General features: G+C 38.1%; 1 protein-coding gene across 1 annotated transcript; it reads right to left on the bottom strand.

Annotated features, from left to right (window-relative positions):
* Positions 1-238: 238 nt before the first annotated feature.
* LOC124881306 (tetratricopeptide repeat protein 39B) lies at positions 239-26,900 on the bottom strand. Its single transcript, XM_047386858.1, has 20 exons — positions 26,712-26,900; positions 26,023-26,367; positions 15,248-15,282; positions 14,476-14,580; positions 13,443-13,574; positions 12,602-12,672; positions 12,446-12,513; positions 11,843-11,907; positions 11,629-11,734; positions 11,294-11,359; positions 11,076-11,184; positions 10,886-10,953; positions 10,730-10,789; positions 9,525-9,686; positions 9,301-9,392; positions 8,703-8,823; positions 8,495-8,606; positions 8,113-8,230; positions 7,874-7,990; positions 239-6,604 (listed from the first exon to the last, which is right to left on the bottom strand). Exons 2-20 carry the CDS (start codon positions 26,059-26,061, stop codon positions 6,508-6,510), a joined length of 1,743 nt encoding a protein of 580 aa, XP_047242814.1. The 5' UTR covers positions 26,062-26,367; positions 26,712-26,900; the 3' UTR covers positions 239-6,507.
* Between the last annotated feature and the right edge of the window lie 1,079 nt (positions 26,901-27,979).

The following is a 27,979-nucleotide window of genomic DNA, read 5'->3' as shown; positions in this document are numbered from 1 at the left end:
ATTTCCTCTAAAGTATATATATTTAAAGTTAATGTCGGTACAATGTGTGCACACCTTGGCCAATAAAGCTGATTCTGATTCTGTTTCCACCCCGTTTACGTCCGGAGGAACGGATGATGTTAAATAATTAAAGCCCCATAAGAACAAGGAGCTTGTTTCAGGTGTAAAAATCACAAAATGTCTCGTTAATGAGATGAAATAATTAGCAAACAAATCAAAAAACATGCAGAGAAAACTGTTCAGATTAAATGGTTTTAATTATTTTTGAATTTCATGATTACAGGTCAGAATAATGTCAGAAAAGTTCTGAAGTAAACAACAAACATGGAAACTATTTCAGCATAACGGAGTTGGGCTCGGCCAGCCTGCTGCATCCTTCATCACAGTTAAACACAGACTCCTCTTCCCTTTCCATTTATTCTCAACGTGGATGAAAGATTTCTCAACCATCGCCTCAGAACACAGAAAGCAACAGTTTAGGCAGACAACTGAGTTTTAGGGTCAAAGGTTAAAGCAAAGCACATGTTTCAGTGAAACCCAGATAAACAGAAATGTACTTTTTAAATAACTGATTATTAATTTACCCACATTGCAGTAAAATGAGCTTAACATCATGCAACATATCAATATAAAAGCTCTGAAATTAGTTTAACTTAAATCCAAACAAAGCATAAAATAGTTTTATAAGAAATGGAATAAAACAGGAATTCTATTCAATAATGCAGCATAAAAACAAAAATAAGGCAAAGAAGGAAGTGTTTTGTTTAAGAGATATAAAGGCAACAGGTAAAAGTTATGGCTTCTAGCATGTTTATAGGTTTATACTTATTGTTAAATGTACAGGAACATAAAATGAAGCTAATATTTACATGTATTAATAAGGGAGTAAACCAAAGAGGCAGTAAAAACCACCGGAACATTTAGTTCATGATCGTCCACAAACTCGCAGTAAAATTTCCTTTGGTGGTTTTTGCATAATGTTCCTTGAAAAGGTCCAAACGTCTTCCGTTTTAGCGGGAACGTCGTTGTCCCAGATGATAAATCGCTTCTTGTTTCTGATTTGTTAGGAGCCGATGAAGATGCCAGTATTAGAGACAAGTTTCTCTAAAATGTTACAGTGGCTCATTAACGCGGTTTATTGTTCGCACTGAACTGTTTCTTTTTTTTTACATACAAGTCTGCTTTTATTTCCACTGCAGATCATGTTCTTCTGCAGCCCGTTTTCATGTGAAACTGAATGTGTTTAGATAGATTCACAACGCTGTTTGGATTTCATCATCTGTACCTGCTCACAAGGGTCCAAACGGACCCTCAGGGGACAACTCGGTGCGGCTTGCTGAAAATGCAGCGAGCACAAACATGAGTGATCATATAATCTTTTATTTTACCATCATGGTGGCATCATATCGGGTCCTGGATAAAGGCGGTGGCAGTGAATCCATGATGTGGTTTAACAGCCTTTCTATGTGCCATATATAGACATTTCAACTGAATTCACAATGTACAATATATGTCATGTGTACAGTTCTCAGTATTTTCGAGGTAATTTATAATTTTCCATACATATCTTCATTTCTACTTGCTTAGAGCTAAATTTGTTGCAGCTTTACCAAATGTTTTTATATAAAACGATGCTGCCGTTTCTCTGCACCTTTCTCCTGAGTCATTGCAAAGAAATCTGGTCCAGATTTTGTTTGGTGATGCTGAAGGACAATACAGACAAGGCTGAATTAGAGATTTTCAAAGAGCTGTAAAACAACCAGATTTGTTTCCATGCTGTCATTTATTATCTTTCACGGTCTGAGCCTACAGAGTCTATTTTAATCTAGGATTGTGTCCCGAATTGCTAGAAGCACTAATCTGAAATCTGGTTTGGTTTGCATAGAAAACAAATTCTGGCCAGCATTTATTCTTTGGTGTTTAAAATGTATTTTCTGTAAATGAAAAGAAGAAAGTAAAACATTAAAAACTAAGCTTAATGGGTTTAGCAACGCATGGATTTCACAGTTAAACTCTAAAAACGAAACAAAGAGGCACAAACCAAACACAAAGTCAAATAAAAACAGCGGCATACACAAAATCAACAATATTCCTGTTTCCACTTTATTGCACCAAATGATCTCCACCCAATAAAAACCTCCATCTCCCTCCTGATGTGGTGAAGCAGGCATCTTGCAACAGGAACAACAAGGTTTTATAAGATAAGATGCAAATCCTGAACACAGACAGACACACAGAGGCACTGACATTTCTCACCCGGACAGAACCTGAAGGAAACCTTCCAGGAGCAAAAGGTTGTGGCAACGAACCGAGTCAAACTGGACCAAAACCGCAGCGAAACTAAAACCATTCTAAATAACATTTCTTATTCCATTTACATGGAAGATTTGAAGATTTTTAGTTGATCAATTTTCCCCATGTTTCAGATATTTATGCCTAATTTAACTGATGATGGCAGCCAGGAAGGAACTGCCTGACCTTCATATAATGTAACCAAGGTTTGGTCTGTCAGGGTCATCAGAGAGGTCATTTCTGGTTCGGTCAAAATGTTGCTCTGGGTCAGTTCACATCCTGATCTGGTTTCCAAACTGGACCATTTTCTCCCAGCCGTCATCTTTTACCCACAAATAAACCAGTCCTCAACCCACATACTTAAAGACCGCAACCTGTTATTTAATAGTTCTGTAAACCCTTTAACCTTTCATGTCTCTGCCAACATTCACCGATAAAACTCATAAACTACTACTGCCTCCGAGACTCGGGTGTCATTGCCACAACTCCTTCCAGCACCTCTGGGCTTCAGATTTTCAGATCACAAAGACGGCAAAAACTACATCCAGAAATGTACAATACAGAAACAATAAAGCCAGACAAACAGGTAGAATTTGGTCTTCAGGTCGATACATTCACAACATGGAGGAGGACAACGGTTCTGACTGTCCAGATGTTTTAAATGGAAGCTGAGAAGAGTTAAGCTGATAGGAAATGACAAAAAGCCCCATTCTCATCATGTCTATTGATCCAAACACCTCACAGTCTTCCTCTATAACCTCTCTCCCCCTCAGAGAATCTCCATCTTAATTAACTAAATATATCATTCTTATTTTGAGCCACGTTTCTGGGAAAATAGATTGTGCTTTTATTTACGGTACACTGCAAAGCGGCTCTCTGTGTGTACTTTTAATCTAAATGTCTGAAGGATTTACAGGATATTTCAGGCTATTAATCAACAAGAGAAAACGAAAAAGTCCACGCTCCCTTGTTCATAGCGAAAGGTTTACAAAATTAAAAGAATAAAGCTTCAGTGCTTCCAGGGCTGAGGCGCGTTTTTATAGTTGTGCAAATATTTCTCAGAGAGAGCTGCTTTAGGGGGAACTTTAAAAAATCATCTCTTTAAACTGATACAGAATCAACATCCTGTCTGTTTAGTCATCTGAAAATCAGGGTTTCCGTTCTAAAATGTTTCTGAGTTTCTGTTTTCTCTAAAAAGATGAATTTGTTTTCAGCTCCTTGGCAGCAGAACAAACCAACAACGGACTCTTTTAAGGACAGAAAGTTACGCTCCGTTTCATTCACCAGAGAACGATCCTCTGGATTCGTTTCTGTCAATATGAACACAGAACCCTGTTTGACTAACATTTTAAAGCCTGGGCCTCACGATCCAAAAGGCCAAATGAATATTCTGTTAAAACGTTAGAATCATTCAGTCTTACAGAGCAGGAAGGCTGATTTTAATGAATCCCATTTATGTGTAGGTGAAGCCAGGGGAAAGCCAGGTCATATGACTGGAAACGGACCCAACTGAGCATGCTCTGTACCCTCACACATCAGAATTTCTAGAGAGCTGCCCTGCATGTTATTTTAAGAGCACTGATTACCGGAGACAAGATCTTTCAACCAAATACACAAATATCCCCAGAGTACCTTGAGGTTTTATATCAACAAGACATTTAAGGAGCAGCTGGCCTGCTATCGGATCACTGCATTTAAATCCTGAACACAGACTGGACGTTACAGCGCGGTTCAGTAATATCAAGGTGCTTTCCTATGCTCACAAGGATCATTACATAACGGCTCTTTGGTTTAAACAACTGCATCAATTAGCATTTAAAGTGGAGTTCCTGCTAGTTGTGTATCAGATCTACTATTCTTTATATTTACTGCTTGATGCGATCTAGAACAGGGAACTAGGTCCTAAATGGTGTTAATAGCTGGACACATCAGGCCCATTGTGTCCATGCTTCTCAGAAATAGATCTGTACAGTTTTTACCAGCAATCTTTAAGCCAAAATGAGCTCAGTAAAGGTGATGGAAAAAAACACATTTAAAAACTGGATCCGACTGCACTGTTTGATAGTGAGGATCAACTGGAATGCATGTACCTGCCTAGAAATCTGTATGATTGGTTAAATTTTATTTACTTTGTAAAATGCCCTCAGACAATGTGCTGTAAATTGGCGCTATATAAATAAACTGAATTGAATTGAACTAAGAAGTCAGACTTTTTAATGGTATTAGTGCTTTCTACATAATTATCCTGCTGTATATTGATTTCTGTAGAGATATTCTTCACAAAAGAGTGAATTAAAGAACAGTGGGCCCAGTACCATCTCCGGTGAAATGCAATACTCAACTGCTAATGACAGAAAAACCGGTACCAAGCAATGAAAATACTGACATTCTCTCCTGAGCTCACTTTGACCTTTCTATTGTTGCTCAGAAGTCATTAACTACGGTAGACTCTTCATGGCTCATAACTTTGTATTTAATACATTTAATGTGACAGAGAAGTTGGCTCTCTTTGTCAAGAGAAGAACATCATTTTTTGTAGACTTGATTATTCTATCAAAAATGCTAATATTGATTTCACCTTAAAGAATAATATGTCAAGTTCACCACCTTGTGGAACTCCAAACGTTTGATTTTATGCTGAGAAAATATGGGCCCTGGAGCATTGCCTGGATTAATGATTGGATTAAATTCTCTAATTGTCCTGCAGGAGCTTCATTTAGTTACTCATTTTAATTCTCTTTAAATTATTTGTGTTCATTAATTATTTAATTACCTTTATGCCACTGTAATATCCTTTTCCTATTATGTCTATCTTTTCTTTCATGTCCAGCACTTTGAATTGTCTTGCTACTGAAATGTGCTACAAAAATAAACTTAAAAATAAACCTTCCATATTGAAATGTCAATAAGAATACCTGCGAGTACACAAAGTAAATGATGACACTGAGGTGTTTTGCTGAACTTGCACTGATAATCATGTTGGGTTGCCTTAGTCTTTAAAAATGGGAGACATTGAACTGTGACTAAAATTATTTTTTGTTATCCACCTTTTCTGTAAGAAAAGCTACCTCGTCTGGAAAAAAGCACCAATTTAAGCCACATAAAAGGACCCAGTACAGGACCCTGTGGAACGCCACGTTAAAATTTTAAGGACAAAACTGTCACAATATGGTATTAATGGTGTTACCTGTGTGAATTGCTGCACTTTTCAGTCTTCAGTTCTACCTACTGCCTGAGCTGTCTCTATAGTTATATCATTTCAAGTGGCATAGCCTTGCTAGCTTAACAGGATGTTAAGCTAACTCCAATGCTCCAGAAAATATCCAGTGCCTCAAAAGCTGCTCTGTATATGAGAAACACAAGAATAAATTTAACCCTGTGGCTTCTCAACATGAATCTAACAAAGACCTGACAGAACATCCGAACTATTAACAACAAAAATATTCATATTGCTGCTAAAAATGTGCAATTACTGCATTTGTGTGTATAATCTCCTTCAAATGTGCATAACAGCTTGTATGTGAGCTTGGAATGAGTGTATTAAACTGTTGATTTAGGCCACGACTTGTGAAAAGGCTGTGACTGTGCACAGACACACCTGTGTCCTTTGAGCACATGTGGCATGATGCGAAAATCAAGGAGGTAATCAACATATAAAGCATATAGGAACAAATGTTTCTAAGAGTGAATGTTTCAGTTTCCATTATTTTTCACCTGAAATACACATATTTTAGGGCTTTAACCTAATAATACATATTTTACTATTAGTTGAAGTGTAGGATCATGATTTGTTTGTTTTCTTTTAAAAAAAAAAGAATTTTAGGGTTTTTTTTAACGTCAGAAATTTCAAGTAAAATAAAGCCAAAGAGTGGCAATTAAATCGTATTTGTCAGTTTTTTTCAGATGTTTTATTACTTGTTGCATCAACCAACATGTAATCTTCCCGTTTGGTTTTTATTTTGTGCTTTTTGGTTGCCATAGAAACATGTGTTTGTTCATGAATCTAATCAGGCTTCTTAATGAACCCGTTAACGTCTGAAAGAACTGACAACTAGAACTGATTGCCCTGAACCTGCCAACATTATTCCAACTTCAGCAAGATTAAAGCATGTGTTGTAAATGTTCAAGCATTTGAAAGAAAAACAATATATAAAGTAAACCAGAAGCATCCCTTGTAAGCTTGTGTTGGAAACCGTAGGGGCGTGTTTCTGAGCATCACGGGGTGCCGACGGGCGAGCCTTTGAGGCTGCTGAGGGCGGCGTGGATCCTGAAATGCAGTCTGGACTCCATGGAGTAGTCCTTGTAGTTTGTCCTGACGGAGAACACAAAGCAGTCACTCCGAATAAACACAAAGTGGATCAAAATGGTTTTATTTGGCTGAGATTAGCCGGTACATTCGCACACTAACCCTGTCATTCAGATGAATGATTAATATTATGTTTCAGTTTCTGAAGCAACACACCTGCAAGGTAAACAGGTGTGTTGCAGAGGTGTGTAGCATTATGTCAGTCAGAGTAAAGACAAACTACGTCGACAAACAGAAAGTCTCATATGAAACGCAGTCATGGTAACAAAAAAAGAAAACAAACACTGTTAGTTCTGGATTTTACGTTAATGGACGTGATACATCATTTTGTTTTTCCTTAACAGCTTTTAAAATGATGTAAATCAGAACTCAACTGTACAAAAACACGCAACAGATTCAAAACTGTCAATATTTATTAAACAAAATGAAGCCGAAATAGAAAAATGTGGTGTGACAAAGAGTACCCCCCTCCTGTAGCTTCAATCACTCTCAGCAGTACTTTCTGTATGACTCTCAGTCGACAACATCGTTTCACTGCTTAAATCACCCAGTTTGGTCCAGTTTTCAACAGGCAGAAAAATGGCCTCCCATTTGACTGGAACATTTGGTAGAGGTCAGAGTTCATAGTTGCCTCAATCACTGCAAGGTGCCCAGGTGCTTTGGCTGCCATCGAAGCCCAAAGCATCAACCCTCCACCACCGTGCTGATATGAGGTGTATCATCTAAACATCTATACTTGGGTGTTCTCTGTTTAAATAAGGTCCTGTTGTTCGGTCAGATGCAGTTTCACAGAGCTAAGCTGTGCTGCCATATTGTTTGTAGAGAGAATTGTTTTTCTCCTTTAATCCTGTCCAACAAGTCATTCCTGTGCAGTAAGGAACTTTTAACTTGCTGAAGCCTGAAAACTCTGTCATGACGCTGTCTTAAATGTTTTCCACATGTAATTAATCTTGTTAAAATGAATATATTATAAAGCTTCCCTGATTGGTGGCCAGCAATAACTGCTTCTCTAACCGATAAGGTCTTTCCACCCTTGCATTGTGTTGTGCCTGTACCCAGTAAGCCCAAAGCCCTGCGTTAATAGAGGTGATCACACAGATTAGGATCAATTAATAAGTGTGCTTGATCAGTAACACTTGGCTGCTGCTCTGTCTCTCACAAGGATGTACTTATTTTTTTCCCATGTGATGGTATTAAAAATAATTGAAACCTTTTTGAACCCTAACGTAAGAAAGTGTTGGCACCAAATGGGTGTTAAAATAAAGGTTAACTTACTTGGCTTTTTCAATGAACGTGGTGGCCTTAATGAAGTCCCCCTGTTCTTTATACAGCAGACCCAACTCATAGAGGGTGAAAGGGATCAAGAAGTGATCGTACCGGATCCGACTCTCACTGGGAGCAAACAGACACACAGACAACAGACATGATCTAAACTTTCACAGAAGGAAGGTAAACGGCAACAATAGGTGTCTAAACCAGATTATCTGGATGACTTTGTGTGTTTTATGCGTTACCTGGACAGGACCTGCGTGAAACAGAGCTCAGCTTGAAGCAACCTGCCCAGATTTTTCAGGCAGAGCCCCTTCAACATCTGGACCAGACTGCTGTCATCTGGATGAAACTCTGATGGATCTGAGAAAGAGAACCAGAAGAAACAGCAAATAAACTACCAGCACACAACAAAAACAACAACTCTAAAACTAGTAATGTTGGCAAATCAATGATATTCCACCAATAGTATCGCGTTTGACTTTAACTTAACTTGACTTTATTTATATATAGTATATATATATATATACACACCTAGGTGCCAGGTAAACAACTTTGGGGAACTTTGAATTGACAGAACTGTTAGATGAGGAGAACTTTATAATAGAAATGCATTGTTGTGCTCACTAGGATCACTGCGAAGCTGCAGCTCAGCTTTCTCAATAGTGACCAGCAGAGACTCTGTATAATCAGCTCTCTTCCCAACAATGGTGAACCCGTTCCAAACGTACATCATCTCCTGCAGACAAAATATTTATTACTTCAGACTGCCACATTTTTTAAATTAATTTCCAATTGAACAAAGTTGAGCTAATTTATTTATGACATGGAATACCATCGCAGGGATGACCAGGGGGACAGGCTGAGCAGCCTTGTAGCGTCTGGATTTCCTGACTGCAAATTTCTCCATGGGGATCGACTTTCCTGCCAGGCGCTGCTTTAGTCCTTCCACCTGCCTGCACACAAATACACCTTTATACCTGTGACACAAAATGGCTCCGAAACTAAAACCACCACAAAATATTCAATCTTCCAGTGAAAACAAACTAAACTTTTATGTAACGTGGAATACTGCAAAGAAACATTTTTATTTCTCCACCCATGACATTTGAAAGAATGAATTAAATATGAGGTTTCAATCATATTTTTTAAGCTTATTTTAATATTTGTATTTTCCCCTTCATAAAGTCTTCATATCCAAGAACAAATATTTATATTATAGCACAATAGTGTTTTATCTTGTAGACAGGTTATTTTATTACAAAAAAGCTGAATTTTTCAAATTCACGTCCATAAAGTCCCATACATGTTTGGCTTTATGTACTGGGATCATTGAAGGACATGCCACCATGGGTTTGACTGGTTTTTGTTTTTCCAACATGACATCATGGATATAATGATGCTAAGGTGCATCGATGTGGAGGAAGAATAACCTAAAGAGCTCTACGATGTCCTCCCCTGTCTTCCTCACGTCCTCTTCTGTCATCATGCTGAGGATGGCTGCTTTCTGGTACATATAGATAGCCTAAAAAAACAAAACAAACTCACACAAATGAACCCTTCTAGTTGATCAGAAGAAGTAGGTTGCAGCTCTAATTTTTGGTTTGTTCAGGTCCAGAGAGGCTAAAAAGGAAATTCTGAAAGAAGTAAAGCTAACCTTGGACCAGCGGCTCTCTTTGCACAGCAGGTCAGCGTAGCGGTACGCCTGCTGCCATTCTTGTTGGAATGAGTGGGTCCACATCAGTTCCCAGTAGCACAGGTGGTGGATTTGTTTCCACTCCTGCTGGCTGCTGATGCACTCCTCAAACCGGGCCCGTGACTTAGGAACCGAGCACATGAACACTTTACAGATCTGGTTTGGAAATTTTAGCATTTTTCTTATGTATCAACGTTATACAGTGTGGGAAAAGTGATGTTACTAAAGCAGAGAAAGATCAGATTATTGTTCTGAATAATTCTGGGAACATTTATGATGATGTTTTAGAAAAAAGCAAAAGAGAATAAGTAGTTTCATAATTTAATATATTTAATATCCTGTTAACATTTGGAAGGTTTTGGCCACAGAAAAAGAAACATTTACAATGAAAAAAACTTGTTAAAATGTTATTTCCTTTCTATATTAGAAAACGGATAATGTGTACTAACAGTAAATATTTAAACATTTTGTGTTTTTTTGGAAGCTGAAAAAGTTTTTAAAAATATCACGACATATCTAAAATGTTTGCAACAAAACTCTAAGAAATCTTTAAATGTGAATATGTAGTTGATAACTAAGACTTGTTTAAGTAACTAAGAGGTATTATTTAGGATAAAGATGTTAAAAATAATGTTGAACAAACCTTTAAAAGTTCAGGAAGATGGAAACATTTTGATGTTCTTAGAAAATGCCAACAAAAATAATCTAAGAATAGACATACTGCATTGTTTATCATATACTGTACATTCAATGCTTATATTTGATATCTGTTAAGTTCTTTGGCAAACCAGGAAAAAAATATGTTGTGATATTTCATTGTTGGTCCCATGAAAGCATCAATAAATGCTGCATTTACCTTTTAACATATGATTGGTCCCAATTTTTGTGCATTCTTTAACAGCATTGTTCCACACTTAATATAAAGCTGCAGTAAAGGCAACTTTTTAATACCGGGTAAGGTTTATTTTCAGAGCAATGTTTGTGTTTTTGAGGCTATATGTAGTGAAAGATTTACAGCCAAAAAGACACTGTTGCATTTTTAACAGTTGCAGTTGTTATTGGTCATTGCAATAAATATCTCAAAATGTTGTGATAAAATGTAAAATCCATGCAGCTTGCCCCTATATTAAATATAAAGAGGACGTCAGACGGCTAAACCAACAAACCTTCTCAAAGTTTCCTCGTAGGGTGTCGATGCGAGCAGAGTAGAAGAGAATAATGGAGCCCTTAAAGAAAAATAAATATAACTCTATGGTGGAAAAAGTTTGTATGATTATTTATGCATCCCAATCAATCAACACATAATACTCTAGCTGGCATACCTTGGGGTATTTTTGTTGGTATGGCTCCAGCAGAGCTTCAGCCTCCGCCAGGTTCCCCTCCCCCGTTCCTTTATTAAAAACACAAGAAATCTGAGATAAACAACTTTAAATTTACAAACTGAGAATAACATATTCAAGTTATGGTGTTAAACCAGACAAACAAAAATAAAAACCTGAAACATTTTCCTACCCAGTATAAGCGAAACATATGTGTTATAGAAAAGCAAGGTCAGCACACAGATGATCGAACGCAGACTTTGGCTGGATGCTCCCTCTCTTAGCTGAGATAAACCAAAACTCTGCAGTACAAACAGGCAAATACAGGGTCACTTTTGAAAAGGCCAGATTTATTTTCACTATCTTTAATAAAGTATTTGTGCATGGGGTTAAAATGGAAAAAGTACCCACCCTATTTCCTGAGAACCCAATAAACTCTAACAACCTTAAAATCCTCTGAGGAAGGAGAGACAACATCTGAAACACACAAAGAAGTCCCATTGAAGGGATACATTAAAAAATACACCAAATATGATTCTTTGTGTATTTTTTGTATCTTTATAACAAACAGAAAAGGAATGTTTGCCAATATGTTGATGATATAGTGCTAATTTCAGCAGAACAGTGAAAATGTGCCCAAATCTTCTGATTCGTATAAAACCCATATAGGTGTTTATAATCAGGAAAGGTTTGTAAAACCTTCCATCAAGTTAGATTACTTCACTTGAACAATTTTGTTTACCCACCAGGTTAAAAGAGCCAATACCCAGCTTGACTCCACCCTCGAACTGTTTGAATGAATTGGACTGCCCCACCTTGTCCTGGGTGATGTTCAGCACATTCTGACAATCCCTGTTGAACAACACGAAGCCTGATATTACAGCCAATCATGAGTTAAGATTCAATTAGAAAAATTATGTTTGCGATGGAAAGCAGTTTCAACTGTTTTTAATCACTCACTTGTAGATTTGGTAGCTTGTTCGAATCTTAATTCCACCTTTAATAAAACTGATCATGTTCTCATCCTGGAAAATAAGGACAGACAGGCCAAGTTTTATTTACATTACACTTACTTCAGCAGCCATTTCCTAAAGTTCTTTCATTCTGGTGCCTAACCTCATGGACCCGAGGAGTAGACGCTAGTTTTTTTTGGTCAAATTTAAAATTAGTCAGAGCCTTTAAATCTGTTAAAAAGGACCTTTAGGATTTAGTAAGAGTAACTTTGTTTTTTCAGCTTTCAAAAGCCCAATTAGCAACACGACACGAAACAGGAAGTTATTAACTTGATTTCATTCTGAGCGCCGTTATGGTCAAACATTAGCCACAATAGAAGATGAACTTCTATCCATTTTGACAAAAGTAGCCTGGATTTAGTAACAAAAAACATAGCTAGCTGCCGAGACATCCGACATAATAGCTTGTGATGCAAAGTGGACAAGCAGACAAAAGCAAATTAACTACCAACAGCAACAAAGCCAGCTAAAGTAGTTGAACTGTTGTGATGAATGAACACAAGTCTATTCAGCCGGTTTAATGACCTGCGAAGTAGACAGTGATTCTGACCTGTATGAATGTTAGAGTCGCTTTTTGCAGAAGGCACTCAGCATAGCAGAGCTCTGCATGCATTTCCTCTGCAAACACAAAGACATTCAATGTATTTTCTTCTGGACTTGCTTAGTTCTACTGCCCAGTTAAACTCAGTAAGGGTGGGTTACTGACCTTCCTGCAAGTTGGACTGCTTGCTTATCAGACTGGACAGAGAACCAACCACCGAGTTTCTCTTTCTGAACCTGTAGAAACATTTCAGAGATTTTGCTCTTTGATTTGGTTGTCTGGACTCAGGGTAGGACAAGTACAACATTCAAGTGAAGCAAAGGTGAAATGGTGCCTAAATCTTTACTGCTGAATTTATTTGTAAGAAGGATGTACTTAAATGATTAGCAGCAAACCAGGAATCTTCAGGATGACTCAGGTGAGGAAATGATGCAGTGCTTTGAAAAACTAGTCAAACCTCTTGCGTTTTTTTCATATTTTGTTACATTGCAACCACAGCTATCCGATATGTTTCATTGAAATTCTATTTAGTCGAAGGTGAATAGAAGCCCTGAACACAAGAGGAACAGACTTGCAGTGAAAGGTGGTTCTACAACGTATTGACTCGGTACTCACTTGAAATGCATGAATGATTTTCATTCAACTTCACAAATATGCTCAACTTTGTGTTGGTCTATTGTGTTGATATAAACATGACTGGGGTCCGAGGAGCAGTATTCACTAAATAATGTCTAGAATATTTCAGACAAAGAGGGGTCCACAGTATGAAAAATAAAAAACAGATGCAGACACTGTTCTTTTAGGAAATCTTGAGATCTTTATCTGGATAATATCTTCATATGTAGCCACCTTACATCTTCCCTAGCAGCCAAACCCATTGAGTGTTAACCAGTTCAATGGAAGATTTATGGCAGCTTCATTGGACTGCCTCAAAATACAAGTTAGCTGAGCAGAAGATAAAGCAGGAATATTTACCAGACATTGAATACAAAGTTCAAACTCTCACCTGTGACAGGTCTGTAATGCCTGTTTGGTGGTTTCTATGGCCGTCTGGATGTCCTTCTGCTCAAACGTCATGGTGGCCTGCATCACCAGGATGCTGCTGTAACCCAGGGCGTGGTACATGCTGTGTTTCCACCTGCACACCGTGCAGCACAGTTCAGTTAAACCCACAGAACCAACACAGTGCTTAACAGCAGATCCAGTGCTGATTCAGGGTTCTATAACCAGTTCTGAGCGCCCTCAAGCAAAGAACTGGTTTGATTCCCCACACCCAGAAGGGAGGAGGACACAAGGAGAGAACGAAGAGAACAACACAAGGAATGAAGGAAGGACGGATCGCAAGCAGATAAGAAAGAAAGAAAGAAAGAAAGAAAGAGAAAGAAAGAAATAAATAAAGAAAGAAAGAAAGAAAGAAAGAAAGAAAGAAAGAGAAAGAAAGAAAGAAAGAAAGAAAGAAAGAGAAAGAAATAAATAAAGAGAAAGAAAGAAAGAAAGAAAGAAAGAAAGAAAGAAAGAAAGAGAAAGAAAGAAAGAAATAAAGAAAGAAAGAAAGAGAAAGAAAGAAAGAAAGAAAGAAAGAAAGAAAGAAAGAGAAAGAAAGAAAGAAAGAAAGAAAGAAAGAAAGAAAGAGAAAGAAAGAAAGAAAGAAAGAAAGAAAGAAAGAAAGAAAGAAAGAAAGAAAGAAAGAAAGAAAGAAAGAAAGAGAAAGAAAGAAAGAAAGAAAGAAAGAAAGAAAGAAAGAGAAAGAAAGAAAGAAAGAAAGAAAGAAAGAAAGAAAGAAAGAAAGAAAGAAAGAAAGAAAGAAAGAAAGAAAGAAAGAAAGAAGAGCTAGGTCGCAGTGATGGAGGGACACAAAACACAAAAAGGTAAAACAATAAGGACACTAAAAAAAAGCTAGGAACAAAGAAATTACTTAAGTAAGGATGAAAAAAGGACACAAGGAAAGAAGAACAAAAAAGCGTTTGTGACAAAAAAGTAAAAATCTGTGAACGCGAAACGACAGTTGTTCACAGCCCTGTACTTGGAGTGGTGCTTACCATGGCTTCAGCAGGTCAAGAGCTTGAGAGAACTTGTTGTTGAGGACCAGGTTGAGAGCACACTGGGTCTCTTGGATCGCTGTCTGCAGGTCCATCTGACATGCCCTGCACACACACACACACACACACACACACACACATACACAAACAAACACACACACATTCAGATTAAATGAAATATGCAGTTGCGCAGGGTGATTTCAGCTGTGCCCGTATAATTGTGCATAAATAAAACAACAGACGTTTTAGAAGAAAAACCAGCAGGGACGTAAACAGTTATGGAGTTTGTTGGGAACAGTGATGGTAACAGTGATTATAAAGCTGCTCTGATGAAGGATCTGTGATAACGCTCCTTTGCGTGCCTGGGATGCAGTAGCCTGTCACTGAAGGAGCTCTCCAGTTCTGCCACAGCTTCATGCATCGGGTGGGAGACATTTTCTAGGTCAAACACTAACATGTAGAGTCAACAACACTGAGACACAAAGCTTTTCTAAGTGTGTGTGAAAAGCAGAGAGATATGTACTGCACAGGAAAATGCAGTTTTCTAAACGTGGATGCAGCATGAGGACCTCAGTTTATCCACTTAGGTTTAAGTCCTCACAACATATGATGATGAAGAACAAAAACACACTGGCTAATCAACACCTGAAGTGACAGAATGAGGGAGACAAAAAGACACAGCAGGCTGACAGAAAATAAAAACAGCCACACCTACACACATTTACCCATTCAATTCTCACAATATTTTGTGTGTTTGCATAAGTGTACTTACGAAGGTATCCGATCGAAAGCATCTTCAAAGCAGTCCTGAAACACAGAGACACAAAGAGCTCTGCTTCACTAAAACCCTCCCAAACCGTCCGATCAAAAATTTGAGGTCGTGGAACATCACAGCTCAACCTTAAACTTCTGTCACACCTGTTCATATCATGCTGTCGCTTTCAAATACATGTTACAGAGGTCTGATTTATTTGGAACATCAAGTTCTGTCAGGTCTTTCAAGAATGCATGTTTCTTTTCAGGAGCATACAGTCTGTATAGTGCACGTGTATTGGGATCACAAGTGTGGAATCTAAAGTTACTACTTCGACAAGACGCAGTACATTACCTTTGCTGTGACATCATCGTTACATGTTTGGTCCATATTTAAGGATAAACTGGCCTATTTCCATCTTGCATTAACACTGCTGTCACTTTCACTCTCAGTTTCAAGCATTTGGGCATACCGAGGTGATTAAATCTTAATCAGCACAGAAAGAGCATGTGCATTGTGTTTCATTAGATTTGGTAATGTTCAGCTAAATGCTTTAGCAGGTGTGCAAATGTGCAGAAACATGAGATGTTTCATGAGATACCTTCAGTCCTCATCCTACAAAATGTCGGAAAAACAAATCAGTGGAAGGCTGGTTTGTTTGGTGTAACAGAATTAATTACAGATTACACGTGTGAATACCAATTTCTCTCAGGTCATTTGGAAACATTTGTGGGGCTGCAGCAAAACCCAAAACCAAAGTTTAAGGAGGAAAATCTCAAAATCATGTAAATTTGGGTTCACTCCATGATGGAGTGTTTGGATAGAGGGACCATTCAGTGAGTTTAAGGAAAACAGACATGGATCATTATAGAGTGCTACCTCAGGGGTACTGAAGGGGAGATGGACCTGTCTTGGATCAGCTGCAGAAACTGTGATGTGCATATCGGAGGAGCGGAACTCCAGATCATTTTGATTTGACCATTTTTGTAAAACAGTCTTGAGTAATTTGAGGCTCTGCAGTGTGATGTAAAAATACGGTGTGAAGGTTGTTGGATGGTTCTATACGGTTTTAATGTAAATGTAGTCACGCATTTAAAATGTTTGTCTTCACTATTACTGTTTCCTTCCCTTTACCTCAAACCTATTTCATGCTTTAAGATTTCAAAATTATAATACAACACTTCTAGCACACTGTCTGTTTTAAAGTTAATATATACGTATGTATATATTTATATATAAATATATATATATCTCCCTAAGCATATTTGTGTGCCTTCAACATGAGTGAATCTCACACAGTATTTCTTTTGAGCCTCAGTAACAGGCTAATAATAGTTGTCCAGTGTCTCCTTATATAATCACACCCAGCTGCAGCCACAGCGGGCTTTATACAGAAGAACTCTGCCTGCAGGCTGAAGCTATCGAGCCTCCGAAGGTCCAGATCTCAGCCGTGCTGCACAATCAGACTGATGTTTTAGCCACGCATTGAAGGGAGATACTAAATAGGAATCTGTTCACTGAGTGCATCAGATCAAATTGTTTTGAGCTGTGGAAATGATGTAAGCAGATTTAATAAGGCTGTTCTATACCTGAACTGTGTTTGGGTTTGGGACAAAATTCAGAAAATCAACAACTGTAAAGAGACACAAAACAATCAGTAAAACAACTACTGACCACCTCAAAAATGTCAGAAAGATTTATAAACATCATAAATACAACTGAACTGAATGCAAAAATGACCAAAATATGTTGTTTTTTAAGAGGACGTTTTATATGCTCAATTACAAAAAAATACGCAGATACCTTATGTGCTTCACTTTGTTTCACTGAACATTACCAACAAGTGCAACACAAACTGCAGGATACTTTCAGGAAACTTTAATATTTATTCTGAGTGTGAATCCATCACTCTCACACGCTCATTTCAGAGATGCATCCCCAGTCTGTCAGTGTTTGCAGCATTCACAGCATTCCTCATACCAACACCATAAACCCCTGCTGCTTGTGTCTAAATACAGGCGAATGTTGTTGGACCAGACAGCACAAATCTCCTACCACTACTGACCCACTGAACTGGACGGAGACAAAGCTAGTACTCACTCAAGTTTCTGTAATTACAGCAAAACGCTTATATTTGACTCACCACGAGTATCTAAGACCATTTGAAAAGGTTGCTATTGCTAGATTATCAAGTAGATTGCTCAATAGCCAGGTAAGGAGGTAGAAGGCAGACCAGGTGGAGAGCTAGGGAGCCAGGTAGGGAGGTAGGTACCCAAGGAAGGAGGTGAAGTGCTTTAAATGGCTTTCTAATGACAACATAAATAGATAAGTGTTCTCTTTAACATAGCTTACATCAGAGAACAGAAACAGTAAACTCATACACCTGACTTCCTTCATCTTTATACATAAGCTTCAAGATAACTTCCATCCCTCCTAAATTAAAGTGCCTAAACATAACATTACCTGGAATATTAACTTTAAATATTAACTAAGCAAAATAGTTAATAGCTTTCTATTATTTTGCATGAACAGAGAGAAAACAGATGGCATAAAAAAGCTGGCATTACATCTTTAGAGACAAGGTGAGTTCAAAGTCAGAAACGTTCTCCAGTGACAGCTGCACCTTTCATTAATTAGTCAAGATCTTCATGCTGTGTCCTGTTACCGGCCACATGTACTATAAACCACCCAACAACCACTAATAGGGACCAGAAACCTTAACAAGCCTTCTACCTCCTCAGAAACTCTTTCCAAAGGAGCAATGAACATTGTCACACACCCTGAGGGGACCTTTGTCTTGTATTCAGGGATTTAATTGACCTTTTGTAACATAAAACACATGTTCAGGTCTTAAAAACCATCTGATACTACGTTCGACATACACTATATTGCCAAATGTATTGGGTCCCAACACCAAATTAATGAATTCTAGTGTTCCAACCACTTCCATGGCTGCGGGTGTGGAGAACCTTGACTGTTCTGCAGAGTCCTGACCTCAACCTTCTTGATTCTTTGGGAAACAGAACGGTGACTGCAGTTCTGGTTTTCTCATCCAACTATGAACACACTCCTAAACCTTGCGGAAGATGTTTACAGAATAGTTAAAGCTGCTGTGGCAACGGTGGGTCCATCAACATATTGGACCTTAGAGATAGGATGCCGTCAAAGTTCATGTATATGTAGAAGTAGACAGACAAATACTTTTGACAATATAGTGTACTTAGTCTGCCTTTTCATCCCTGACAGTTTAGGATAATCTTTGGAAAACCAGCAAACCCATTAAAACCCTTTAAAGTTTTCAATCAACTATAAAATATTGTAAGAAGTGAAAACGCAATAAAGATTTACTTAAAAATACAATGATGAGCTTTGAGTGACCTTGGAAAGACGTCAAAGATATCTTTAACTAAACTCTAGAAGGCTCCACTAACCCCATGAACAACCTTATCTACGGTCCTCTGTGAGTTTGTGATTATTTCCATCCAACCTAAAGAAAGCATCGCCTAGATCAGTTATCTTCAGCATGCTTAGAAGCCAACGTGCCTTTCTTTGTCCAGTGGTAGAACCATCTAAGTCTTAAAAACCTTCTCCACACAGCTTCCACAACCCTGACAATCATTTAACGCCATAAAGTTGTTTTAACGCTTTAAGAACTTCAACCACTCTAAAATCATCCAACTGGACACTCACCCTGGAGAGCTAGCTGAAGCAATCAGCTCATGATTGAAGATAAATATTCCTTACGAAGGTTAAGGACTGCTTAAATTATCTTTTATAGGTTTTTACGCAAGGTAAAAATAATGGTAAATTAAGACGAGATTAAAAACATGTTTTTGGCTTTCAGTTCCTTAAATACAGGGGTTGGACAATGAAACTGAAACACTTGTCATTTTATTGTGGGAGGTTTCATGGCTAAATTGGACCAGCCTGGTAACCAGTCTTCATTGATTGCACATTGCACCAGTAAGAGCAGAGTGTGAAGGTTCAATTAGCAGGGTAAGAGCACAGTTTTGCTCAAAATGTTGAAATGCACATAACATTATGGGTGACATATCAGAGTTCAAAAGAGGACAAATTGTTGGTGCACGTCTTGCTGGCGCATCTGTGACCAAGACAGCAAGTCTTTGTGATGTATCAAGAGCCACGGTATCCAGGGTAATGTCAGCATACCACCAAGAAGGACGAACCACATCCAACAGGATTAACTGTGGACGCAAGAGGAAGCTGTCTGAAAGGGATGTTCGGGTGCTAACCCGGATTGTATCCAAAAAACATAAAACCACGGCTGCCCAATTCACGGCAGAATTAAATGTGCACCTCAACTTTCCTGTTTCCACCAGAACTGTCCGTCGGGAGCTCCACAGGGTCAATATACACGGCCGGGCTGCTATAGCCAAACCTTTGGTCACTCATGCCAATGCCAAACGTCGGTTTCAATGGTGCAAGGAGCGCAAATCTTGGGTTGTGGACAATGTGAAACATGTATTGTTCTCTGATGAGTCCACCTTTACTGTTTTCCCCACATCCGGGAGAGTTACGGTGTGGAGAAGCCCCAAAGAAGCGTACCACCCAGACTGTTGCATGCCCAGAGTGAAGCATGGGGGTGGATCAGTGATGGTTTGGGCTGCCATATCATGGCATTCCCTTGGCCCAATACTTGTGCTAGATGGGCTGCCAAGGACTACCGAACCATTCTTGAGGACCATGTGCATCCAATGGTTCAAACATTGTATCCTGAAGGCGGTGCCATGTATCAGGATGACAATGCACCAATACACACAGCAAGACTGGTGAAAGATTGGTTTGATGAACATGAAAGTAAAGTTGAACATCTCCCATGGCCTGCACAGTCATCAGATCTAAATATTATTGAGCCACTTTGGGGTGTTTTGGAGGAGCGAGTCAGGAAACGTTTTCTTCCACCAGTATCACGTAGTGACCTGGCCACTATCCTGCAAGAAGAATGGCTTAAAATCCCTCTGACCACTGTGCAGGACTTGTATATGTCATTCCCAAGACAAATTGACACTGTATTGGCCGCAAAAGGAGGCCCTACACCATACTAATAAATTATTGTGGTCTAAAACCAGGTGTTTCAGTTTAAGGGGTTTTATCTGAGAATGTAAAGTAAGTGTCTCAGACTTTAACAGATCACAACGAGAAACCAAACGCAAGTAATACAAATAATCTGAATTAATACATTATATTTGTGTATATTTAATGGTATTTTGCTTTAACGTAGTGAAAACTTATTTTTTACCCAAAGAAGTGCTGCTAAAAGACATTTTAACTTCAAAATAAAGTGTGAAATAAATACAATTTAAAAAGGCTGTTGTTGTTTTTCTCTGAAAACTTAGTTCAGGATTTAGTAATTCTGCTGTAGCTAATTAGCTCAGAAAATCTTCACAAAAACCAACATTGCTGAGAAGGTTGTTGTTTTCACAAATCTTGTATTCATGGAATCCACCAAATGTTTCAAAATGTACAGAAATCCTCCCCTGAACTCCATGGAAGGATAATTTGGAAGCCCTTAACAAAAAAATATTTTGTAGAATAACAAGCTATACATTCATCAAATATTGTTATGCTCTATAAATCTGCACCGATGTTTAGTGGGAATAAGAAGTAAATCTAGAAAGCAACTTGTCTGCTAGATACTTGGAAAAAGGCTTATGAACCTAACACACATTTAAATGAGTTTTTGTGTCTTTTTGCTAAACTCTGACATTCATCCAGTTGTGGTGGTAAAGTAGCTTCCAGCCTAGGCTGACAAAGGGTCAAAGGTCATAACATTCACACTTGACAAACATGTATTAATTGTCTTAGTTTCACATGCTGAAGTAGTAAATTTGTCTTTATGTGTTAATTAATGATGTTGCTGTGCAGCGTCAGCAGCAGCTGAGAACCTTTATCCCAGCTCCATAAAAACAGTTTGTCTCTCATTCCTCTGAGCTTAACCAAAGTCAGCTGAATTCCTCCTAAACTCGATGAGCATGAATGAAGCTAACAGAGACGCATTTATGAGCTCAGACTAGGAGTTGACCTGGTGTGAAGACGACCAGTAGAAAAAACCAGTTTGAGCTAAACGCTGTCCACCATCAGTCTTATTGTCTGTGGTTTCTGCTGCTACAAAAATACTTACAGAAGTTATTTATTTACTTTCAAGCTCATAAAATAAACTTTATACAAACTAAATAAAGTCTGAAGAACGCTCCTGAGAACACCTTATATAATACCTAAAATTACCCAAACAAAATGACCCCGAACCTCCAAAGACGTCCGACTAAATTCAGGATCTTACCCACAGTTTCTGCAGAAGTTAAGACCGCCCAACTAATAAAAGATATTTCCCGTCTTTCTGAAGTCGTCTCCAAACACCACTCTGAGAATCCTTTTGGAAAACCTCTTGAAAATAACACAAGATAACGTTTCCATAAAAGGTTCTTGCCTTTTTGACGGTTTACAGTGACGTCTCTTTATAGCCACTTTCAGACTTTTAGTGGGGTTTTATTTTTTAGCCATATTTACAACTACTATTTGTATTTTCACTTGAAGCAACTGTTGTTTTGTCACATCTTTGTGACAGTTCAAAGAAGCTCTTTATTCATTATTTTTGAAATGCCAACTGTATCAGTAGGTTGAAGGCATTTTTTGATAAATGATAAATAAATGTTACATAAATTATATAATAAATTAATTACATCAAATAAATAACAATACATGTATACATGTAAATACATGTATCTACAGTTCTGCTAAAAACTTGTATGAGTGTGAAAACGCTGTACATTAACTTTTTAAAATCAAATTACTCTAACTTTGGTCGATCACACTAATATGAAAATAATTGCAAACATAAGAGACTCAGGCCCTGTTTACACAACAACAATCCGTTGAAAAGGGGACGTTTTTCTCGCTTCTGTTGACGCATCTTCATGACAACATTTTAGTAACGATCCCAGTGCGCACAGCATCAGCAGAAACATGAAATCGGTGGCAGACCGGGACGTTTTTAAACCATTACACTCTGAAACCCGTGATCAAATTGTCCCATTTTCAGAGAAAACATGCGCCGCTGTCGAGTAAACGAACAGTGGAAATGCAACTAAACTCTTCAGTGATTATGAACCAGTACCGACATCAACAATCAGTGTAAACTGGCTGCAAAATAATGACATAGAAAAGCAGAGCATGAAGCACATCTGTAGGGCTGCTGCGGTGGCGCAGGGACCCATGTACGAAGTCCTCGACGCAGGCTGTCATGGGTTTGAGTCCCGGCCCTCTCTGAACCCTATTTCCTATTAACTCGCTGTTAAAAAATATCAGAAAAATAAAAGCCACTAGTGCCTAAAAACAAAATAAAAATCAAATACATCATGAAATATTATTGTGAGCATTTGATTGATTTTTTTTGTGCATTTTAGGGAAATTTTATTTGTAGTTTTTGTAACTTTATATCAGAAAGGGCTGGTGTCTGGGTTTAAGCTGTACTCCGTTTTTTAAGAGCAACAGTTTTGCTTCATATTACTGCTTTGATATACACATTCTCCTTTAATAGAAATGCCATAGATCCAGCAGTTACCTCCATTGTATGAGGCTCAAAATTCCCTCCCTGATATGTTGCTGTGAGCTGTCAGTCAGCTGTGTATGACAGTGAAAAGGAAGGAAAATTGCCTGAACTTTGACCCTTATTAAGGGAACAGGTGATGAATACTAAAGTAGAACCATTAATCGTTCTTAAGGTAACAGTTTTAACAAAGAAGATCTACCATGTGTTCAGGAAATAAACTGCCTACTTCATGCATGTGGCTAACCCGCATAAAGGGAATAATTAAACCTACATAAACGGAATAATTCAGGGATAAGGCAGTATTTAGCACATGCTTTGGCATTAGAATTACATTTAACTGGTAAATAGTTATTTTTAGGTGTTCCACCACCTCATTTGTACATATGTTCAAAATCCCATATTTTAAAAGGACCTGCAGAGATTTAGTGAACATTGACTTCAAATTTGGCCTCATTACTTCAGATCTATTTAGAATTTTACAACTAATCTTGAAAAAAACATTTATTGCTGGGACAGACTTTTTTTGAAAGTACTTTTGATTAAAAACCATTTACTACCCCTCTGGTAAGTTTCGTCGAGGTTTTTAAACTATTAGAATGTTGTGCCAACTTTTTTTTACATTCTTTTAAATCTCTGCCTAATTTTCCAAAATAACAAGAAACTTAAATACACAAAAGTTGTTTCACCAGCCCCTCTAAAGGGTTCAATCTCCAGATGTCCTCCAGACCACATCTGCCTTGGCACACACCCAATTTAAACAGAATAAACTAGGGTGGATCAGATGGAAAAACCAGATTTACTGATAAAACCAGTTAAACATTAATCCTTCCAGCTTAGTTTGAAATGTGTTCTTGACTTCAGACTCTGTCAGACTATTGTTTGTGGTTGTTGATAAGAATAAATGTAAAGCAAAATGAATTAGTCCTAATGTTGTGTTGCAAACAGCCGGTGGCTGTAATCAGGTCTGTTATTTACACACAGACCCCAGGCTTTGGGCCCCATAAGGAGCCGTGAGTCCTCACAACATGGTTTATGTTGGAAAAATGGGCTTCACACTGTACAACACACACACACCCACCTACACACACAGGAGCTGACACTATCACGTCACTGAAAGCTGATTACATGCTGCAGATAGATTAGCATAATAATCAGCTGGCTGCAAACTGCACACCTGAGCTGGATTTATTTCAACGGCTCTCAGTGGAAAAAGGGAAAATGTGCAACACGTCCACAGAAGAGTGGACTGAGACTTAAATAAGCCATAAAAATCAGTTCGTTGCACAAAAAAAGGATATATGGCCGTTGGTAAACGTAACATGATGGGTAGGATGTAAAAGAAGAAGAATGAGATATGCTACCTCCTAGAAACTGTGTTTCAGTGCTCTGAACATTGGAGGCCGGATCTAAATGCTGTATGTGCCTAGTTTCAAAGAGTTGGCGAATATTTGCACTCAGTCTGCTGGTTTTTAAGGCCTCTTCAGATTTTATAACATATTTTTGAAGCAGTTGGGATTATTTATGATTGTGTTGAGACTTTAGCAGTCATTTTCAGTTTTTGGTAGTGATTATTTAAAGTATTTACAGGATCTGTTTATGTGATTCTTCATCTTTCTGAGCATTTGAGAGACTTTGAGCAACACTTTTAACACATTTTAAAATCTCATTGCTTTGTTTTTCAGTCGTTTTATGATTATTTTGATTCAAAGCTGTACTTAGTGTTTTGTGTTATTTTCAATGTTTTTTTTTACATGTCTTTTTATGTTTTTTGCAGGACACTGAGTAAAACCGACATTCAACCAGCTATGAATGAAAACCCGACTGTAAAGCCATGCTGCTGTATCATATCCATTGCCACGTGCTCATAGGGCTTCAAAAGTGTGGCCAGTAACTGCTTTTCTCTCCAAAGTTCTAACACTTGAACTGGGCTAATTTAAAAAATGAAGAAGTGTGCTGGTTCCTTTCACTTCTTCATTACTCCATCTTGCTACTTGGCTTTTGCATTTTGCCAGAACCTACAGTCACAGAGACCCATGGCAGCAAATAGACCTAAACTGTACATTATACCATCGTGAAGGACTGAAATAACTGGCACCTGAGCCAATGAGACGTAAAGACCTACCCTTTCTCCTGCATTTAATGGCGTCTAAGGAGAAACATTAGGGGCGTACTTATGCAACCAAAGAAAACATTTGTGGTTTAGGAGATCAAATACCTCAACATTTTTCATTTAAATATCTGCCTCCATGTTACATTGAAGATACCAATGAAGAGAAATGAAGAGCTATGCTGTGGTAGATGAGTGGCTGTCACATGGTAAGTAAGTCAGGAGGAAGTAGTGATGTCTGTCTCTAACGAAGGGAAAGGAAGTGGGACGACAAAGCTGTTTGTTGGTTTCAGAGTTTATCTTTTTCATTCATACCTCTGGCAGATTTAGGTTTAAAGTAATCTTTAAATTTGACCAAGTTTCTTCAGACTGGAAGTAATATCAACATTTAAGTGGCCCTTCCTGACAATCTGATGAGGGGGCTAACGATTAGGGTGATGATAAGGAGACTCATCACCAAAGATAAATCATTAAAATCCCAGTGGAAACATGCAAAATCTACTCAGCAGTTATGAGAAGCGGCCAATAAATATTCTTCTGTTGGTTATTGAGATGGATATGACATATTTTTGATACGTTTTTGTTTTTTTAATGACACTCCTATGTCGGTTTGATGCATGTATCCACCTCATTTCCTGTGAGAATCAACCACTTAAATAAATGAAAATACATTTAAATGTAAATCTGTAAGGGCTAGGCTTAACTAAGTTGATGGGTGGAGGGAATTTAATTTGAAGTATTGTGGCGCCCTTACCACTAGAGGGCACTGGATCCTTCATACAGCACCTTTAATCCAAATGTTTATGTATTTTTTTATGAATGATTTTCAAACTCACAAGTGTGCGTGAATCGTTATTTACTTGCTTTTACAGTGTGTGAATAAAGGTGCAATAAAGAATACATTTACATTTAAATGATCATATTTTATAGGAAATGTGAACCATGACCAGCTTAAGACGATGAGTGAAGGTTATAAGAACATGATGTTAAATCCCCACTCCAGTGTGAGGAAACCTGAGAGCCACAGGAACATTTAAAGGTCAGGGAAAGAAATCAGGATGAAACCGGAGCCTCAAGAGGAAGGGAACGGGTGAAATGTGATAGCCGGGCGCTCACCTCCTCCTCGGCGGCCGCCCCGTTGCCGACGTGGGCCATGTCAGTGTCAGTCCTCCCGGAGCTCCGCTCCGCTGCTGTTTGCGCGGCTTTCAGGAGCGCCTCGGTCGCATTTCGGTGAGACACGCCGCTGTCCGGCTGCAAAGACAGAACCCGTCCTCTGTCGGCGAAAGATCCGGCAGAATCGGTAATAAGGGATGCCGGTTCGTCCTTGTGCTGGTCGGACGCGGATGGTTCGGACTCTGCTCTCTTCCGTGAAGTGCAAGACCAACACACCTCCCACGTCTCATTTTCTCCGCCCACAGAGAGCGAAGAGAGAGATGCTTCCTGAACCCGTCTGCATCATTACTGTATGGAAGCCCATTTCCGCCATGAAAGAAAAAATAAAAGACCAACAGGAAGTCATAATTTCGACTTTCAAAGTCATAATTATGAGATTCAAAGTTATAATTATGAGATTCAAAGTCATAATTATGAGATTCAAAGTTATAATTATGAGATTCAAAGTCATAATTATCAGATTCAAAGTCATAATTATGGGATTCAAAGTCATAATTATGGGATTCAAAGTCATAATTATGAGATTCAAAGTCATAATTATGAGATTTAAAGTTATAATTATGAGATTCAAAGTCATAATTATGAGATTCAAAGTTATAATTTCGACTTTCAAAGTCATAATTATGAAATACCAGAGCAGTTAGAGACAACCCCCTCAGAAAAACAGCATGCTCCAGCATCCAGTTAAATATGATCCTAAATCCAAGGTAAACTGTTAGGACCTCATTATTCGGTAACATTTGCTATTGGATTAAAAGTCAGTAAAAGGTCGGTTCGCCTTTTTTGATCGCCTAGGTTATAGTTGTGTTAGTTTTGTGTCGCCATGGAAACGCCTGCAAACTGGCTTTATCATATATGTAAACGAGTGAACTGTAAGTATCAGAGAAAAGCTGATGGATAGTTTCGGTTTAGATTCCTTCGTTTTAAATGTTTTTTGATTGTATGGTGGTGTGTACATCGGTCGTTGTCTTAGCAACGTGAGCTAGCTGCAGGTTAACCGTAAAAGCGCGCTAACCTTGTTATAGCATATTTAGCATGGTTTTTTGAAGTAGTCCGTTGATTAGATCGTTCTTATTTCAGAGTGCGAAAAGAAGTTCGTTAATGCACTCCAAGAATTCAACAAGTTAATATGTTTACTTATTTTTGCAGCATAAATATAAGCACTAGCTAGTAGGTTAAAACACACCCCACAGTTTGTATGCACGTTTTGTAAAGCATAATGTGATTCACTTTCTTCACCGTTAAATTGTTTTTGTCGATATATAGACAAGAGTAAAATATGTAAGTACGGTAATATGCATCAGTTTTCAACCTGTTTTCTTAGCAGTTTCATGTACACTTAAGCTAAGGTAATGTTGGTTATCTACAGCTTTCGATTGGCAATATTTATAAAAGCAAAAAAATAAGGAAAATTGAAAAACATGGAACTAAACAAACAAAAAACAGAGGCCCTGTTAAAAATGTTAAATTCTTAACTTTACTCAACTTTCAGGATACCTACAGGGGCTAAAGAGACAGACAGAGGAGGTTCCTTTGACCTGAACCTAAACCTAAACAGAGGTAAGTTGCAACTCTTGTAAAAATCCAATGTATCATATTGTCTGTTTAAATGAAAGTAATTAAGATCAAAACTAAGATCATTTTGATGATGTTCATGTACTTAACCGTTTTATAAAGATGACAGTTTCATTTTGGAAAGTGTTCAACCATTAAAATATTTTAGGGGACAAATGTAAACACAGAACTTTAGTTGTGGAGACACTGGTAGAGTTTTCTTTATTACTTTTATGTAGTTCCTTTTTGTATTGGTTTACGATTGCAGATCTGTACAGCTGTTTGGTTGTCTGTTATCCTGTTTTTTTAAGCCGGAGCTTGAGTCTGAAATTGTTATGATTTGGAG

Source organism: Girardinichthys multiradiatus, chromosome 14 (genome assembly GCF_021462225.1).
Source record: "Girardinichthys multiradiatus isolate DD_20200921_A chromosome 14, DD_fGirMul_XY1, whole genome shotgun sequence".
In the NCBI taxonomy this organism is placed as follows: domain Eukaryota; kingdom Metazoa; phylum Chordata; class Actinopteri; order Cyprinodontiformes; family Goodeidae; genus Girardinichthys; species Girardinichthys multiradiatus.
The sequence above is the reverse complement of the archived record's forward strand: the minus strand, read 5'-3'. Positions and strand labels throughout refer to the sequence as shown.